This window comes from Balaenoptera physalus, assembly GCF_965194825.1.
Source record: "Balaenoptera physalus genome assembly, chromosome: 11".
NCBI classification, from domain to species: domain Eukaryota; kingdom Metazoa; phylum Chordata; class Mammalia; order Artiodactyla; family Balaenopteridae; genus Balaenoptera; species Balaenoptera physalus.
In genome coordinates this window covers 89,730,471-89,748,997 of record NC_138896.1, presented here as the reverse complement: position 1 = coordinate 89,748,997, position 18,527 = coordinate 89,730,471, and the positions used below count along the sequence as shown (strand labels likewise).

The window sequence follows — 18,527 nt, the reverse complement described above, 5'->3', positions numbered from 1 at the left end:
CTGCCTGTGCATGTAGGCGGATCTCTAAATTCAGTTTCTGCATCTGTACAATGGGAATAATGATAGGTATCTCCTTCCCAGGGTTGTTGTGAGAATTAAATGAAACAACGCGTGGAAAGCACTCAGCATGCGACCCGGCACTTAAGTAAGAGCTCAAGAAACATTAGCTGTGATCCTGCTGCTGCACTTTCAGGCTGCCCACCGAAAACCTGCCCATCTTATCTCAGTTGACAGAGATAAAAATACTTGTAAAAGCAAAGGAAGCAGGGCAAAACCATCACCACCTAGTTGAAACAGAAGGTCCTTCAGGAAACTTCGTTACACAGGTCATCTCAGCCCTATGGCAGCAGCAGGCCTTGAATCCGCCATCGCAGGGACTCGCTACTCTCTGCTTCCACTCCATCAGCCCCTGCGCTTGACTTGTGTCCTTTCTCTCCCTCCTGGCTTCTGCTTGGTGCCTTTCTCTACCTCCACTGTTTCCCTCTTGACCTGTCTCTCTCGTCTCTCAGTCTCTCTAAGAGACCATACATGATGGGTTTGTCCATTCCTTACCCCGTATAAGGAGCCTCTGATGGGCTGATCTCTCTTCTTCCCAGCCCACCTCATAGGATGCTCACCGGCTTACAGACTGGTTGCCTTTGAGTCAGGTGACTGTCCGTGGTCTGTCTGGCCATGGCCAGGAGACCGAAATTGACGGGAGAATACTCAGGTTGTAACTAACTCTTGGTGAAAGCCAAATTATGAATGTTTATCACATTACCACAGAGATGCTATTTACCTATTGTATTTTCTCCACCTGGATTTCTTTTTATCCTATAGAATCCTGTTTTTTTCCTAGCCTTCAGGTATAGGTCAAATCCCATCGTGTCCTATCAGACTTTTTTTTTTTTTTTTTAAACATAATGCAAGGTTGCCAAGCCACACTAGTTAGGATTTCTTGAATTCCTACCACGTGCCAGGCACTGTAGTGGGCACTTCATAACGGTCCTCCTAGGGCCATCGTCATCCCCATTTTATAGACAAAGAATCTTAGACTCAAAGCTTAAGCCACATCCCCCAGGCCACATAGCATTAAATTCCAGAAAATGGATTTTTATTAACAACTGTTAGTTTTTATTGTTTTACATCCTTTTCTATTATCTCATTTACTCCTTCCAAAACCCTGTGAGGTAAGTGCAGTCATATCACCCATTTTAGAAAAGACACGGAGAAGCTAACGATCTTGCCCAAGGCTACACAGCTAATAAATGATGGAGCTGGGACTCCATATTCTATATGTTTCAGGTTCCCAAGCCTGCTTTTCCCTCCAACTCTTCATCTCCCCCTCCTGCCTTAATCCTTAACTTTCCCTTCTCACACACCTAACACTCATGAATCTTCGTTAAGCTCACTTATAGGTGAGATAAACCCTTGTAAGTGAAAATATAAAGGATTTATTCTCTTTCTGGAACTTCCCTTGATGATTCAGCATTAAGGGTGGAATTTTTCAAATGATTTTACCATCTCAGTGGTAAAATCTTTCACGGCCTTTTTAAGCTGCTGGGTTTATTTCTCAAACGTTTCCTTATTGTGGAGAGGGAGGAAAAAATAAAAAGAGCAAATGCCCAAGGCCTGTCAGGATTTTGCAGAGCTAAGGACAAGACACCCCCGCCCCCCCAACCCCGTGCCACTTCAGTCCGGGTTTATCTTGCCTCTCACCAAGTTGAGAGCAAGTTCTCTTCCAGGACCCTAGCTGTGAGCTCTCTTCGGGTATTAAGTCTCTTCATGCATTATTCATCAAGTGGGGCTCCAACAGCAGAGAAAACCTTCTAGGCCTCAGCTGGCCCACTCACCCACCCCAGAGCGCCTGCCTTCACCAGCCAGCTTCCACATGACGGGATGAGAAAAACACAAGACTCTCCTCCCCTCCCCACCTCTTGGTAGTAAGCTCTCTCCTAAAAGAGGGACCTGGCCTCATAGACTGAAAGAGCAAAGGCCCAGAAAAGGCAGTGGAGGGAGCGAGGCCCAGAATGCCCTGATTTGCATGAGAAAGACCAATATTAAGTAGTACGGGAGCTCAGCTTCCAGCCAGAGGGAAAGCCTGGAGCCTGGAAGGATGAGAGGAAAGGAGGGAGGGTGCGATTGAAACTCTCCTGGTGGATGGGGGCGAGGTGAACGTGGGGCTCTCACACCCACCCCGAGTCTGAAAACCACAGAGCCACAGGCCTCCAGGTTCAATTATTTAGTAGCGCTTACTCAGCAGACTTCTGTTTTCAGCCCTCAGAGCTCAACTGGACTTTGTTTCGAAACTGTCTCAGGTATTCTGAGCTCCCAGAATGTGTGTCGAAGAATGGGCAACCAAGAGTAAAGTTGGCTTTGCAGTTGGTGACCATTTTGGATTTTTCTTTAACTCACTTTCCAACACACAAAAGCCTTCTGTAGAAGATGTTATCTGCATATCCACATAGATTCATACATACACACAGCTGTACATACGTGTTGCAGATAGCTTTTAAGAGGGAAATAAAGCACAACCATCCCCTAGCTTCTGAAAATTCTCTGTGAGAAACAACATGAGGAAATGAAATCATGCAGAGAGAAGAGAAGGAATCTGAAGGAACAAACTTCTGTACTGTTTTTCAGGTTTTACATTGAGAGCATATCGTTCCTGAAGGATAAAACCACCGTGGAGCTGTTTTTCCTGAATGCAAAGGCCTGCGTGCACAAGGTAAGGGCCCCATTTGTTATGGTCAGTGACAGACTCCAGAGACACTGGAGAAGGAGGGAGCAATGGCAGGGCCTTTGTTTTCATGTTCAAATGGAGAAAAAAAGGACATAATCTTTTTCCTTGACATATCCTACCCCACCAAACAAATAAACCAAAAAAAAAAAACAAAGAAAGAAAAAAAGGCAGTTCTTCTCAAATTCTGAGTTGGGAAGACAGCCATGTACAGAGGCATTGTGCTCACACAGAATTACCACGGCCTTAAATGCAGCTCATACTCCACACGGAATGACCCAGAAGGACACAAAGATGGATCAAGCAGACTGTGATCGAAGCCTCACAGAAGTCAGGCCAGAAATCTTTTTTAACAGAATACGGCCTACATTTATCGCAATTCAAAACCAGTCTCCTTTAGGGGCTTCTGCTCAAAGCCATGTGTTTTAAGGCAGAGTCTCAGTTACCTGTGGGCAAGGGACCTGTTTTTGGCTTTGTTGTTTTTTATTTGCATCCAGTCCGTGGAGGATACACAGCTTTTGTAAAATTCAATACACACGAATTGCTGGAAAAATTATCCCATGCCTGGATGTTGCAGCCATGTCCGTCAGATTGCTGTAGAAGTTTTAGACACTCTCCATTTTTATCTTAGCTCCTTGCAGATAAGCATTGCTTTAAAGGCCTCTAGTCTGGCCTCCTCAAACCATACCCTGGGCAACGGCAGGGAGTCTGTGGCCCAAGATAGGCTCAGCTGGAGCCCAGCTCCTCCGTTCAAGGTTATGGTCTCAGTGTTCAGGATCTCAGATCCCATGCCTGCTTCCAGGGCCGGTGGGAACCCCTTCTGCCCATATATATCACCCTAAATCTGAGGGGTGGCCAGAGACAGCTGGATGGTGCCCGGCCTGGAAGGGCAAGGGGGCAGACTGTGGGTTAGGACACCTGCATTGGTACTCCTCCCTCAGCCCCCAAAGTGTTAAGGGTGGCCCACTGCACACATGCAGCTTTCATTAGTGTAAGACTCAGCAAGGAGCAGAGTTTTTGTTGTTTTTGTTTTAATAGCTTTCTTGAAATGTAATTGACTACATAATTTTCTACATCTTATTAGAAGTAATACCCTTGAAATGATCACTACAATCAAGATAGTGAATATAGCCAGCAACTACAGATCTGCTTTTTCTCACAGTAGATTACATTTTCTAGAGTTTTATGTAAGTGGAATCATACAGTAGATAATCTTTTTGTCTTTTTTCAGTCAGCATAATTGTTTTGAGATTCATCCATGTTGCTGCATGTATCAATAGCACTTTGCTTTTTATTGCTAAGTAATATTCCACTGTATGGCTATACCTTACATTGTTTTGTTTTTGCTTTTGTTTTTGTTTTTTTGGCCACACTGCACGGCATGCAGGATCGCGGGATCTTAGTTCCGCGACCAGGGATTGAACCCGTGCCCCCTGCAGTGGCAGCACAGAGTCTTACCCACTGAACCACAGGGAAGTCCCTATGCCTTACATTGTTTATCCATTCGCCTGTGCTTTTTTTTTTTTCCTTTTTCTCTCAGTTTTACTGGGGTATAATTGACATATAATATTGTATAAGTTTAAGGTGTACAATATGATGATTTGATATGTGCACATATTTCGAAATGATCCATTCACCTGTTGATGAACATTTAGATTATGCAAGTTTGGGGACTATTACAAATAAAACTGCTATAAACATCCACGTACAAGTCATTGTATGCACATATACTTTCTTTTCTTCTTGGGCAAATACCTGGGAGTAGAATGGCTAGATCATGTGGTAGATAGATTTAACTTTTTAAGGTTCTGCCAAACTGTTTTCCAAAGTGGTTGTGCTATTTTAAATTCCCACTAGCAGTTTATGAGATTTCTAGTTCCTTCATATCCTTGTCAACACATGGCATCAACATCTTTTCCATTTTAGCCATTCTAATAGGAGTGTAGTAGCATCTCATTGCAGTTTTAATTTCCATTTCCCTGATGACATATGATATTTGAGTGTCTCTTATGTGCTTATTTTACCATCAGTATATCTTCTTTATGTTTGAATCTTTTGCCAAATTTCTTTGGGTTGCTGTTTTCTTCTCATGAGTTTTCAGAGTATATAATTCCGGATATAAGTACTTTATTGGTTATATGGATTACAAATATTTTCTCCCAGTCAGTGGCTTGCTGTTCATTCTCTTCATATCTTTCAAAGACTAAAAGGTTTTTATTTTGTTGAAGTCTATTTTATCAATTTGTTCCTTTATGGATTGCAATATTGTATCTCAGTAAACTTTGCCTAACCCAAGGTCACAAAGATTTTTCCTGTATTTTCTTCTAGAAGTTTTAGAATTTTAGGTATTGCGTTAGGTCTATTATCCATTTTGAATTAATTTTTATATATGACACAAAGTTCAGATTGAAGTTCTTTCTTTCTTTCTTTCTTTCTTTTATTGCATATGGATATTCAGTGGCTCCAGTGCCATTTGTTGAAAAGGCTGTCATTTCTCTATTACATTGCCTTTGCACCTTTAAAAAAAATTAGTTGTCCATATATGTGTGGGTTTACTTTTGGACTCTATTCTGTTCCATTGATCTATTTGTCGGCCTTTATGGCCTTTATGACTGTTTTGATTACTGCAGCTTTGAATTGTATATTGAAATCAGAACAAACCCTAACTTTGTTCTTTTTAAAAGTTGTCTTATTTATTCTACGTTTTTTGCATTTCCATATGGATTTTAGAATCAGCTTGTCAATTTCTACCCAAAACAAACAAACAACCCTACTGATACTTTTATTAGGATTGCATGAATTCATAGACCAAGGTGGGAAGAATTGACAGTTTAACAACATTGAGTCATCAGACCCATGAACAAGATATATATATATCCATTTATTTAGATCATCTTTAATTTCTCTCAGTAGTTTTCAGTATACAGGTCTTTTGTTAGATCTGTCCCTATGTCTTACATATTATTTGATACAATTGTAAATGGTATCTTTTTATTTCAATTGCTGAATGTTCATTATCAGTATATAGAAATCGAATTGATTTTTGTGTATTGATATTGAATCCTGCTAAACTCATTTATAACTTTTGGTAATTTTTTTGTAGATTTCATCAGGTTTACTTTATAGATCGTCTGCTAATAAAGATAGCTTTACTTCTTCCTTTTCAATCTGTGTGCCTTTTTATTAGTTGTCCAATTTATAGCCACAGTTGTTCATATTTTCTTATTATCCTTTTAACATGTGTAGTCTATAGTGGTATTGCCTCTTTTGATCCTGATATTAATAATTGGTATCTTCTCTCTTTTTTATTTCTTATCAATCTGGCCAGAAGTTTATCTGTAGTGAGCCTCTCAAAGAATCAGCTTTTGGTTTCAATGATTTACTCATTGAAAAAAAATTTTTTTCTACTTCATTGATTTCTGCTATGATCTTTATTAGTTTATATTTTATCATTATTATTGCCTTTCTTCTTCCTTTGGGTTTAATTTGCTCTTCATATACCATTCTCTTAAGATAAAAGCTGAGATCACTGATTAAAGATGTTTCTTTTCTAATATATGCATTTAGTACTGTAACATTTTCTCCTAAGTACTGATTTTGTACTCCGCAAATACTGATAGGTTGTGTTTTCATTTTCATTCATTTGTAAATATTTTTAAATTTCCTTTTTGATATATCTTCATTGGCTCATTGTTGTTTAGAAGAGTACAGTTTGGTTTCCAGAAATTTGGGGACTTTTAGGGATCTTTTATTTACCTCTAATTAAATCTCACGGTGGTCAGAAAACACACTTTGTATAAATTAAGTTCTTTTAAATTTAATGTGACTTATTTATGGCCCAGAATATGCTTCATCTTGTAAGTGGTCCATGTGCACTTGGGAGGAATGTGTATTCTGCTATTGTTGGGTGGATGTTCTGTAAATGTTAACCAAGTCAATTTGATAGTACTGTTTAAGTCTACTACTCTTGCTGATTGTGTGTCTACTTCCTGTATCAGTTATTGACAGAGAGGTACTGAAATCTCTAGCTATGATTGTGGATTTTTCTATTTCTCTTTGTAAGTTCTATCAGTTTTCATTTCATGTATTTTGAAGTTTTGTTATTAGGTTATAAACATTTAGGAATGCTATATCCTCTTGACTATCTTTATAGAATGATCCTCTTTATCCTGGTAATATTCTTTATTCTGAAATCTGCTTTGATATTAATATAACCACTTCACATTTCTTTTGATCAGTGTTAACATGGTAAGTCTTCTTCCATCCTTTTAATTGTAAACTGTTTGTGTCTGTGTATTTAAAGTGAATTTCTTATAGACAACATATAATTGCATCTTGATATTTTTATCCATTTTATTTATCCATCTCTGTCTTTTAACTGGTTGTTTACATTATTTACATTTAATGTGATTATTGACATGGTTAAGTTTGTCTGTCTTGCTATTTGTTTTCTATTTGTCCCATCTGTTCTTTGTTCCTTTCTTCTGCCTTCTCTTGGATTTATTGAGTATTTTATGATTTCATTTTATCTCCTTTGTTGGATTACTAGCTATAATTCTTTGTTTTATTTTTTCTGTGATTGCTTTAGGGTTTATAGTATACATCTTTAACTTATCAAGTCTACCTTCAAGTGATCTTGTACTATTTCACATGTAGTACAAGAACCTTATAATAGTATATTTCTATTTCTTCATTCTCAGCCTTTATGCTGTCAGTGTCATACGTTTTATTTTTAGATGTGTTATAGATGCACATGACATTGTTATTGTTTTTGTGTAAACATTTGGTCATCTCTGTCTGCTTTTAAAATTTTCTCTTTATCACTGCTTTGAACAATTTGATATAGCTTTCTCCTTCATGGTTCTTGTGATTGGTGTTTATTGAGCATCTTGGACTTGTGGGTTTATAGTTTTTATCAAATTTGGGAATATTTCAGCCATAATTTCTTCAACTATTTTTTTCTGCCCCGTCCATGCCCCCTTTGCAAACTCCAATTGCACATGTACTAGGCCACCTAAAGTTATCCCACAGCTAAGTGATGCTCTTTTCTTTTTATTTATTTCTTTCTTTTTGTGTTTTACTTTGATAATTTCTATTGCAGTATCTTCAATTTTATTCATCTTTTCTCTTGGAATTTATTCTGCCATTTATCCCACCCTGTATATTGAAGTTTTTATCTTTAGAAGTTTTAGATTTGGATCTTTTTAAAATCTTGCCTGTGGCTACTTAACTTTTTTAACATATGGGCTACAGTTATAATAATTGTTTTAGTGTCTTCATCTGCTTACTCTCTTTTATTTTTTTGGCCGCACTGTGTGGCTTGCGGGATCTTAGTTCCCTGACCAGGGATTGAACCTGGGCCCTGGCAGTGAGCACAGAGTCCTAACCACTGGACTGCCAGGGAAGTCCCGAAATTGCATTGTTAAGTTTAAAAAGAACCAAGCTACAGAACAGTAAATATAGTATAATTGTCTTTAACTTTATTTGCTTATATATATGTGTGTGTGTGTGTATAAAATGTACTTATAGGAAAAATAGAAAAATATATTGCATAGTATAAATTTTTATTATCTCTGAGAGTGAGATTATGGAAAGACTTTTGCTTTCTGAGTAATGCTTTTCTAAAATTTTTTAAATAGGATACTTGCATTCATTTTATATCAGAAAAATAGAGACAAAAATAATCAATGTATTCATTAAACTTTACCTCTTTGAAGCTGTATGAAGAGAATAAAAACATTGTGTTGATTGCTCTCCCTCCATTAGAAAAATACTCAGTCGTCTTTCTCACTGGACAAAGCTAAGTGGAAGCTGAAAATTCCTAATTGCTTTATCTAAAAAAGCAAAAGGTCTACTCTTTTTTTTTTTAGCTTGTTTTTGTTTGTTTGTTTGTTTGTTTTAAATTTATTTCTGGCTGTGGGTGTTGGGTCTTCGTTTCTGTGCGAGGGCTTTCTCTAGTTGCGGCAAGCGGGGGCCACTCTTCATCACGGTGTGCGGGCCTCTCAGTGTCGCGGCCTCTCTTGTTGCGGAGCACAGGCTCCAGATGCGCAGGCTCAGTAGTTGTGGCTCACGGGCCTAGTTGCTCCGCGGCATGTGGGATCTTCCCTTACCAGGGCTCGAACCCGTGTCCCCTGCATTGGCAGGCAGATTCTCAACCACTGTGCCACCAGGGAAGCCCCAAAAGGTCTACTCTTAATGACAACTGACAGAATGTTTTTTTCTGATTGTAAAAATAATACTTGATTGTAGAACATTTAGAAAATACAGGAAAGGACAAAAAAAATCTAAAAAAGGAATTGATCCATAATCCTACTACTGATGCATTAATTGTATTAGTTTGACCTATTTCTTTCTTTGAAGTATGTATTTTTGTTGGCTGAGATCAATTGCTGCCTGCATTTTATACTGTGTTAGACTTTTAACTTTTTAGGTATTTTGGCTACGTTGACCTCATCTATCCACTTTTCTTCCTATTTTCTATGTGTTCTTGCAAGAACCAGGATGCAAGATGGGGAAGGATTGCTGGATTGCTTTGAAAATTCACATTTTTATTTCATTAAAGATAAACTCGCACATTGCGGGTAGGGACCAGGTTTTTTATACGTTGGAGTATCTAGGACCTAGATGTTAGGTAAAAGGTTGCTTAAGTGAACGAGCGAATAATTAAAGAATGAATGAATGGATGGCAGGATTGAGGCCTTTCAGAACATAAAATCAACAAGACCTTGTATCCCCCGTGTTTAATGTCTTAGCCCCTGCTACCTACAGAGGCAGTATAGTGCAGTGGGGGAAAGGTTCGACTGAAACCAGGAAGTCTGGGTTCAAACACATGGCTTTGGCTCTAACCTGGGCATGTTACTTACATTTTTAGCCTCAGTTTTATTGACTGTAGAGTGGGGATCATAGTTCCTACTACAATGAGTGAGTTAATATATACGAGGTAGACAGAAGAGTGTCTGAAGCAGACACTGTTTTTTTTTTTTTTTGATTGATTGATTTAGGCCAATTCTGGGTGACTTCTTTTTTTTTTTTCACACACACACACTGTATTTTATTTTTACAAGAGATAAATAGACTGACACCAAGCATTGTAAATGGATGACCACAACAAAAGCAACAATGATTGCAATTACCAAACGCGAAACACACTCATACTATGTCATAATATTGACATTCAGTCCAGTAATCCTCCACTGTAACAGCTCCTTTACTTTGCAGTGAAAATTGATTTGTATATTTTTTGCCTCTGAGTCCTTGTGGGATTTTTTTTTTTTTAATTCAAACAGAAAGTCACAAAAATTATAATCATCCTCATCAGTTCACTCAGTCCCATGTAATTAATTTTTTTTCATCTTGATCTTTTGTTAGCACTTTTATGAGTTCATCAGTTTTTCATTAGAGTTCTGAAAATGCTTATTCATTCAGTTCAGCAGTACAGTCAGTTACCAGAAACCTGTACTTGTCAGAGTCTTTTCCATGAGCAGACGCTGTTTTGCTATTAATATTTTTACTATTATTACTACTACTCTGACATATGACGCTCCCTCATAGGACACACAAGCCCCAGCTCGTCACTCTAGCCTCCTCCGCACTCACCATGTTCATACTGAAATAATTCCTCATTCCCTGATTAATACCAGCTTTCTCAAGCTTCCATGCCTTTTAATATATTTATCCCTGCGCTGAATGTCTTTCTCTTTTTCATGTTCTTCTTTCTCTGCTGAATGCTTTTCTCTCTCCCTTCGTTTCCCTCTGGTAAATTTCCACTCATCCTTCTGAACTCAGCTCCAAAGTCCCCTGCCCTTAACAAATTCTTTCCTTCCCTGTGTACCACCACCAACCATATCCTAAAGGAATTAAGTTCCTCCAATCCCGAAAGTACCCTCTAAATACTTCTCTAGCTCTCTTCCCATAGCGTTGACTTGCTTGCTTATATACCTGCCACCCCGCAACTGGACTAATTCCTTGGGATCAGTGTTAGCTTTACGTCCCAGCCACTGGCACAGAGACAGGCATACACTATAGACCCTCGGTAAATATTTGTCAAGTGAGCAAAGTAAATGTAGCTTACACGCACAACTAAATTGATCAAATTTTGCAAAATGGGCTTGTGAAAAGGTTGAGCCAAATTGAAAATAAGTTCTGAGTAACCACCTTAAAATTAGACTCTTTCAGCTTTCAATCTTATTTTGTTTTCATTACCTAAGATGGAGCTAGTGTTCCTACATTCAGTTTTCCAGAGTTGATATTGTACTTGTAACCTTGAAATTTCATATACTGAACCTGTTGAAATACCATTTGGGGCATCGCATGGTCGGATTTTAAAGCACAGGAGTCTCAGCATATGTACTGTAACCTTTGCTGCTTTATTCACTGTAAATACTTTTTGGAGACATTTAGGAGAATTGCTGTAAAATCGGCTACAAGGATAGGTTGGCATACTTCTCTGCTCTTAGATTCAAACAGCTTTTCTTGGAATTTCAAGGAAATAAGTCATCAACATTCGATTGCCTTTAGGATGGAAAGGCATTGCAAGTGTATGCAGAGGGAGTCCACTTAATCTTAAAACCTCATTTTAGCCAAATCTTCCAATATATTCTTCTACCCCAACCATTCAACCAAACTATCTGAATATCATTGGCTTTCCCTTTTCCTTCTTACTAAAGCCAGAGTTACCATATAGGCAGCAACGAAGCAGGAGTGGAAGAAAAATTGGAGAAATGAATCATCCCAAAAGTCAGTAATGAGGTCCTGAAACAATCATGTGACTTTTGTGAGAGGGAAACATGCTCCTAAAATCTAGAAAGATATTTGCTAATTTAATACTGTTCAGCTGCCTGTTCATGACAAAGAGACTTTATAAAAGTACACATTCATGGTAAGACCTATTATTATCCCTGTTTACAGTGCCTTAAAAGAGAGGAATTAGTCTCAGCTCGATTTAAACTAATACAACATGAAGCGTATTCCTCTGTAACCAATCCATTACTGTCAGCACCGCATTCATGGTTCTTGTCCTGGAATTATTCCATGTAGTGCAACAACCGACAGTTTGAATGGTTACCAAGGATAAAATATATTCAGTATATCTGCTAACCTGGCCGAGTTCTAGTATGTGGGATTTGAGAGTGTTTGTCTAGGTGAATGTGTGTGTATGGGTGTGTATTTTAATCCTCAAACTCATTTCAAGGTGCTGAAATTATTTAAAGGGTCAGTAACAGAAATTGAATTTTGCAGGCTGTAAGTTCTGTCTACACAGGTGAGCGTGCCTTCTGGTAATAAGTAGCCGTAGATATTGACACAGTGAAGTCACTAAGCTAAACATCAGAGTTGGTTTGAAGACTAGCCAATCCGTGTGGAACAAAGGAATCGAATGCCATATTTTAAAGGGCTATTGAGAGTTTCATAATCAGTACTTCAGCTTCCCTGCTTCATGTGGTTTTCCTTCTGTGTTTTCCTAATATTGAAATTATGTGTGTCTTAAACCATGAGCATTTAGATCTGTGCTGCCTTGTGCATGTGTGAGAATCCAAGTTTTCATAATAATAGCTTATAACACATGCCAGTTGTAATCCTCAGGGACCTGTCCCATGTGCTGTTTTTTAAAAAATTATTATTATTATTTTTTTTTTAAATTTATTTTATTTATTTATTTTTGGCTGTGTTGGGTCTTTGTTTCTGTGAGAGGGCTTTCTCCAGTTGCAGCAGGCGGGGGCCACTCTTCATCGCGGTGCGCAGGCCTCTCACTATCGCGGCCTCTCTTGTTGCAGAGCACAGGCTCCAGATGCGCAGGGTCAGTAGTTGTGGCTCACGGGCCCAGTCGCTCCGCGGCATGTGGGATCTTCCCAGACCAGGGCTCGAACCCGCGTCCCCTGCATTGGAAGGCAGACTCTCAACCACTGCGCCACCCGGGAAGCCCCCATGTGCTGTTTCGTTTGCCTTTACTACCTCCCTGAGGTGCTAAAGGGGAAATTGTTGGGTCCTCAGATGAAAAAATCAAGGCCCACCGAAAGGCAAAGGGACATGGTCTTAGAGAACAAGGAGAATGCACTCTAGTTGGCACTACCCGGAGTAAATTTACAGAGAATGAATCATTTGTTCACTGATGTATTGCCAGCACAAGAAGGCACTCGAATATTTGTTGAATACGTTGAACAGAGCTACTAAACATCCAGTTGGAATACTTGTATTTCATAATGGTGCCATTTAACATGAATTACCTTAAAACATTTAAACCCAGTACTGATACTTTTGGTAGATCGTCATCTCAGAAAGAGGCTATCAGAATATCATTACAGCTAAATTGTCACTCCAAAAAAAAGTCATAAAAGTAGTATGATAAATGCTTGGATGGAGGGAGGACGAGGTAGATGGTCAATTCAGCTGAAAATACAATATCTTAAAATCTAGGAAAGGATGAAAAGACTCTGGAAGATATTTTCTCAATTTATTATAGAAATCAAATTTCTTTATATGTTTCCTGCTTTTGAAAATGCTTAAGTGGACATCCTTGAAGATTCAAATCTTGTACTTCAAAAGGAACATGGCAAAGAAACTTCTAAACACTAATTTACCCACACCCACTCTCTCTCTCTGTACACCCATCCATTTACCTGTCCATCTATCATCTGCCATCTATTTGTCATCTGTTTTTTCAACCCATACTAGAAGCACATGTCATTCGCCTTTCTGCCGTGTTACACATGCTTAAGAGGCCTAAGGAGGAGGTTTGAAAAGCTATCTTTGTATTTTTCAGAAAGAAGAAATTGAACGGAAGACTGCCATTTCATAATTAAGGAGGCCTAATATTAATGTTTTACAATATAGATTCATTGGGAAATAGACCAAGTTACCCATTTCAGCTAAACCTGTTGAATTGGCCACAAACAGTTACAATTTAAATTTACTAAGAACACATGCAATATATGCTATAAGAGTACAATTTACCTCCCAGCTGAAGTGAAGTCAGTAAGTATTTCATGGGTGTTGGACACCAACCAAGATTGTTTTGTTCACTCCTTGGAGAGACCAAAATATGGCTCAATGCATGACATGGCAAAGAGCTGGGGGACTATGGAGAGGTGGTCCCAGCTTGAACCCTGGTAGCACCACTAAGAGAGTCAGTGGCCTTAAGTAGTCATCTACTGTAATCTCCTAATTTCAGTCCTCACCTGTGAAGTGAGGTAGTAATACCTCCTCATAAGGTTGTCCTGAGGATTCAATGAATTAATATACGTCAGCCTCTTGGAACAGATAGTTAGCACTTAAGTGTTCTCGTTTTTATTGTTGTTGTTATTGATAATATTCTTCCAAAATTCCCAAGAGGACTATTATACGACGTTCTCATTTATAAGAAGTACTTGGGCATAAATAACCACTATTATGGCATAAAGGGAGAATGTTGGTGAAAACATTTTAAATGTGGTATACGCTATTGGAAAAAAAATGATAAACAGGAGGCCCAATCAAATGGATGCACAATAGTCCTAAAAATAAAAGTATCATTGCATATTTACTCCTAGATGCAAAAAGCATCTAGGATGTTAGGCTAGGATACTAACTTTAACAGTGCTTCTTTATTCAGAAGATTCATTTTAACATCATGACCGTAACCTTCTCTTCTTTCTCGTGATTCATCCTTTTCTCCCTCTAATCATCCTTGATTATCTTGTAAGCACCTTGCACTTTTTTTTTTTTTTTAATATGACTAGTTTTTCTTCAGGACACTCCGCTGCTACAAATTCAAATTATAATCATAAATTGGTGCCAGGGTGCATTTAAGCAATTAGAATGCTGTAATTAAATTCTGCTGTGTATGTAATCTAATAACGAATATAGGTAAGTAGAAAAGTAGAGAGCTGGGTTCTCAGTGTCTAGTGACAGTTATTCATCTGTTCTCCAGTTGTCTCACCTCCTATTTATCAGATGTGGCTGCCTTGGAACCTCCATGCTTATTAGTGGAACCTGACCTATTTAGGCTCCCCTTCTTGCATCCCTTAATGACTTGGCTGGAGATCACCACACCTCTCATTTTCAGAGCAGTCTCATAAACATTCACTCCCTTGCTTTGCAACCATGTTGGTGCAAGAGTTTATTACAAGGATTCAGATACTGGCAGAATGGTGGAGCCAGTGTCTCTGATATTTGGCCACGTGACAATACCGTTCTTCCTGGGATCAAAAGAAATAAAGCAGAGCCTCCAGATCTCAGAATAGGGGCGAAGTACAAAGAATTGGATGGAAGAAGACTCATAGCTCTGATGATATTTTTGTAGCATCATCTGGTAGAACCTTGTTATCAAAAGGTTTTTGTGTTTTTTTAAGCATAGATTAATTCATTTAAAAATATTTATTGAATGTCCGCTATGTGCTAGGCACTACATAGGTGCTGTGTGTACAGTGGTGACTTAGATCTCTGCCCATGTGGAGTTTAGAGTTTTATGAGATTAATATCATATTTCACAAATTGTATGTATCTGATATAAAGTTCCCATTCACATTTTTCATATTGTCTCAATAATTAGCTTTTGAGTTAGTTTGGTGTTTGTTTGTTTTCCTTTTCTGGTCCAGGATCCATCTAGGATCACACATTGGTTTTAGTTGTCATGACTCCATAGTCTCCATAATGGGAAACAGATGTCCAGTCTTTCCTTGGCTTTTCTTACATTGGTATTTTTTGAGAGTATAGGCCATTTGCCTTGTAGAAGGTCTCTCAATTTGTGAAATATGGAGTTGTCTAATTCAGTGATTCCAAACATGTATTGTGTTGGCCACATCTTAGAATCATTAGGGAACTTGGTGAAACTACAGAGACCCACAACCTGCCCTGTTTCACCCTATACTACTTCAGTGAGCCTGGGTCTCTCTATTCGTCAGTGGCTTTAGGGTAACTCTGCTATACAATGACGTTTCAGAGCCACTAGTCTAATATAATTTCCTTGTGGCAAGAATACTACATAAGTGATGTTGGGTCCTCCTCAGTGTGTCTCACAGGGAGGCTTGCAACGTCAGTAAGCGTTGTTTTTGGTTAAGGTGGTATCTACCAGATTTCTCTTCATCTTTTCCACTTTGTAATTAACAACTTGTCTGGAGTCAACACTTTGAGACTATTTGACCATCCTGTTTCCCAACAATCTTTGATCCAATGGTCTTGGTCTCCAGTGGTGATCTTGGCTAAGCCAGTTAGTACTATGGTTAGTACTGTGGTATATGGTGATTGTAAATGGTGATTTGCTAATTCTATCACCTTCAACCTTTCTTAGCATTCATGGGTAAAGAATAATTTTCCCTTCTTCTCCATCTTTTTAAAAAATGTTTTTTATTATCAACATGGACTCTTTGATTTCTTTTTATTCAATATATTATAATCCCTTCTCTCATTCATTTGGATGCTCTAAAGGCTCCCACTACCATAGCCTTGGAATCAGCCATTTTTCCTTTCAGTGGAGAATGCTGTCTAGAAACCAAGGTCTGGTTTCTATGTAAACTAGTTGGAACTTCATCCCAAGAACAAAAATATGCGCTACCTGTCCACCAAAAAACAACATGCATTGCACAAACCATACCTGGGCTCCACCTTGAGAAAAGATGATCTGATTCATTTTCCCTTCTTTCTCATTTCCATATCTGTATATTCACTTGTGTTATCCTCCCACAACCAAACACTAATTTGTAAACTTTCTCTTTCCCTTTGTTCCCATGTTCATTGTGATCAAGTTTCTGAGAAGCAGTCTGTCCAGATACTTTGATCCCACTGCTTATATCTTTGAAACGTGATACACACCCACAAAAACACCTGTACTTGTTTGCTCTTCTTGTAATGCTTTTTAGTTTTTGAAAGCATCTTTATAGCTCATTTTTCTTTTTTTCCTCAAAACTCCGTGAAGTTGGGGGACAGATATATTATTTTCCTTTTACATTTTTACAAAGTGATGCCAGAAAGGTAAAAGATTTTTTGATAAGTTTGCATATATATATATTCTTGCATATATATGTATATATATATATATATATATATATATATATATATATACACATATATATATGTATCTCCTTGATAACTAGGTACTATGCTAACAGTTTCCATAGCTGATAAAGCCTGAGCTATGTTCTCATAGTTCAGAATTCCTGGGATTCCTTATTCTGAGTTGAAAATCAAGGCAAATCAACTGTATAGTGAATCAAGAAACATAAGAAGCATTCCCTTTTCAAAAAGGAAAGATAATAATACACCCATCGACATTTTCCTTCACTACTCTTTTAGTTGATATTCTACAAATGTTTTGAGTACCTGCTGTGTGCCAAGTGGTCCTGGAGATGTAGCTAGGGTCAAAATAGGTAAAAACCCATGCCCTAAGGAGCTTACCTATTAGGCAGAGGTGATGGTAGATAGGGAGAAAGACAATAAAGAAGATAAATAAGGTTATACTGCATTAGAAGGTGCAAACAGGGTCACCAAATACAGTTGCACAGGTTGCGCACTGCCCGACTCTGTGCCCAATGGTACCATGGAGATCTTGGACCTAAGCAACTTAGGATGAAACTGACATTCAGTAAGATGGGAAAGGCTGAGGGAAGATTAGTGGTTCTCTGTTTTGTTTTGTTTTGTTTTCTTAACTTTATATTGAAGTATACACATGGAAAAGTGTATATAATGTAATTGTGTAGCTGAATGAACTTTCACAGATTGAACACATCTGTGCAACTAGTATCACTCTCAAGGAAACAAAACATTACCAGCACCTGAGAAGCCCCTAGCATGTTCTTCCAGTCATTAATCCCCCCACTACCATGACTTTTAATAGCATTTATTAGTTTGGGCTGACTTTGTATTTTATAGAACTGAAGTTATACAGTATATGCTTTTTTTTTTTTTTTTTTTTTAATTTATTTATTTATGGCTGTGTTGGGTCTTCGTTTCTGTGCGAGGGCTTTCTCTAGTTGTGGCAAGCGGGGCCACTCTTCATCACGGTGCGCGGGCCTCTCACTATCGCGGCCTCTCTTGTTGCGGAGCACAGGCTCCAGACGCGCAGGCTCAGTAGCTGTGGCTCACGGGACTAGTTGCTCCGCGGCATGTGGGATCTTCCCAGACCAGGGCTCGAACCCGTGTCCCCTGCATTGGCAGGCAGACTCTCAACCACTGTGCCACCAGGGAAGCCCCAGTATATGCTTTTTTAATATATGGCTTCTTTTGCTCAAATTATGTTTTTGAGATTCATTCATGTTGTTGTGTGTCGTTACAGCCAGCTTATTCATTTTCCCTGCTGAATGGCAGTCCAGAGTATGAATATACCACAGTTCATGTACATAAATGGGCATTTGGGTAGCTTTGCAGTATTTGGTTATTATAAGTAGTGCTGCCATGAGGATCCACGTGCCTGCCCTTTAGTGGACATCTGTAAACATATCTATTAGGTGTATACCTAGGAGCAAAATTGCTGGGTCATAGTGCATGTGTGTGTTACACTTTAGTGGACCTTGCCAAAAAGTGATTCCAGAACTAAGTTAAGTTGGTCCACCAGCAGTGTATGGGAGGAGCGCTGTTTTGATGTGTTAAGTAAAATGTCTACTTTATTCAGTGCAATCAGTTATACCACCATACACTGAAAAGAACTGCACCAAAATATTATTTGGAGACAATTTCACTAGGTGCCTAGGAAATGGAAATAAATTACCTAAAGTTTATTGGCATTATTGGCTTTGGTGAAGAAATTGAATACAAGTTAAATACACTAAAAATAATATCCTACACAATGATAACCAGATTAATAGAATGAAAAAAGTGCCCTATTTATGTTGGAAAATACAAA

The 18,527-nt window shown here is 38.5% G+C and overlaps 1 protein-coding gene across 4 annotated transcripts in view; it reads left to right on the top strand.

Moving 5' to 3' along the window:
- Nucleotides 1–18,527, top strand: part of FRMD4B (FERM domain containing 4B) — a 336,744-nt gene that overhangs the window by 239,943 nt on the left and 78,274 nt on the right. For all 4 annotated transcript variants that reach the window (XM_082412128.1, XM_082412125.1, XM_082412126.1 and 1 more), the window contains one exon: nt 2,623–2,707. In XM_082412128.1, the coding sequence (XP_082268254.1) occupies nt 2,623–2,707 (85 nt within the window). The remainder of the gene's footprint in view (nt 1–2,622; nt 2,708–18,527) is intronic.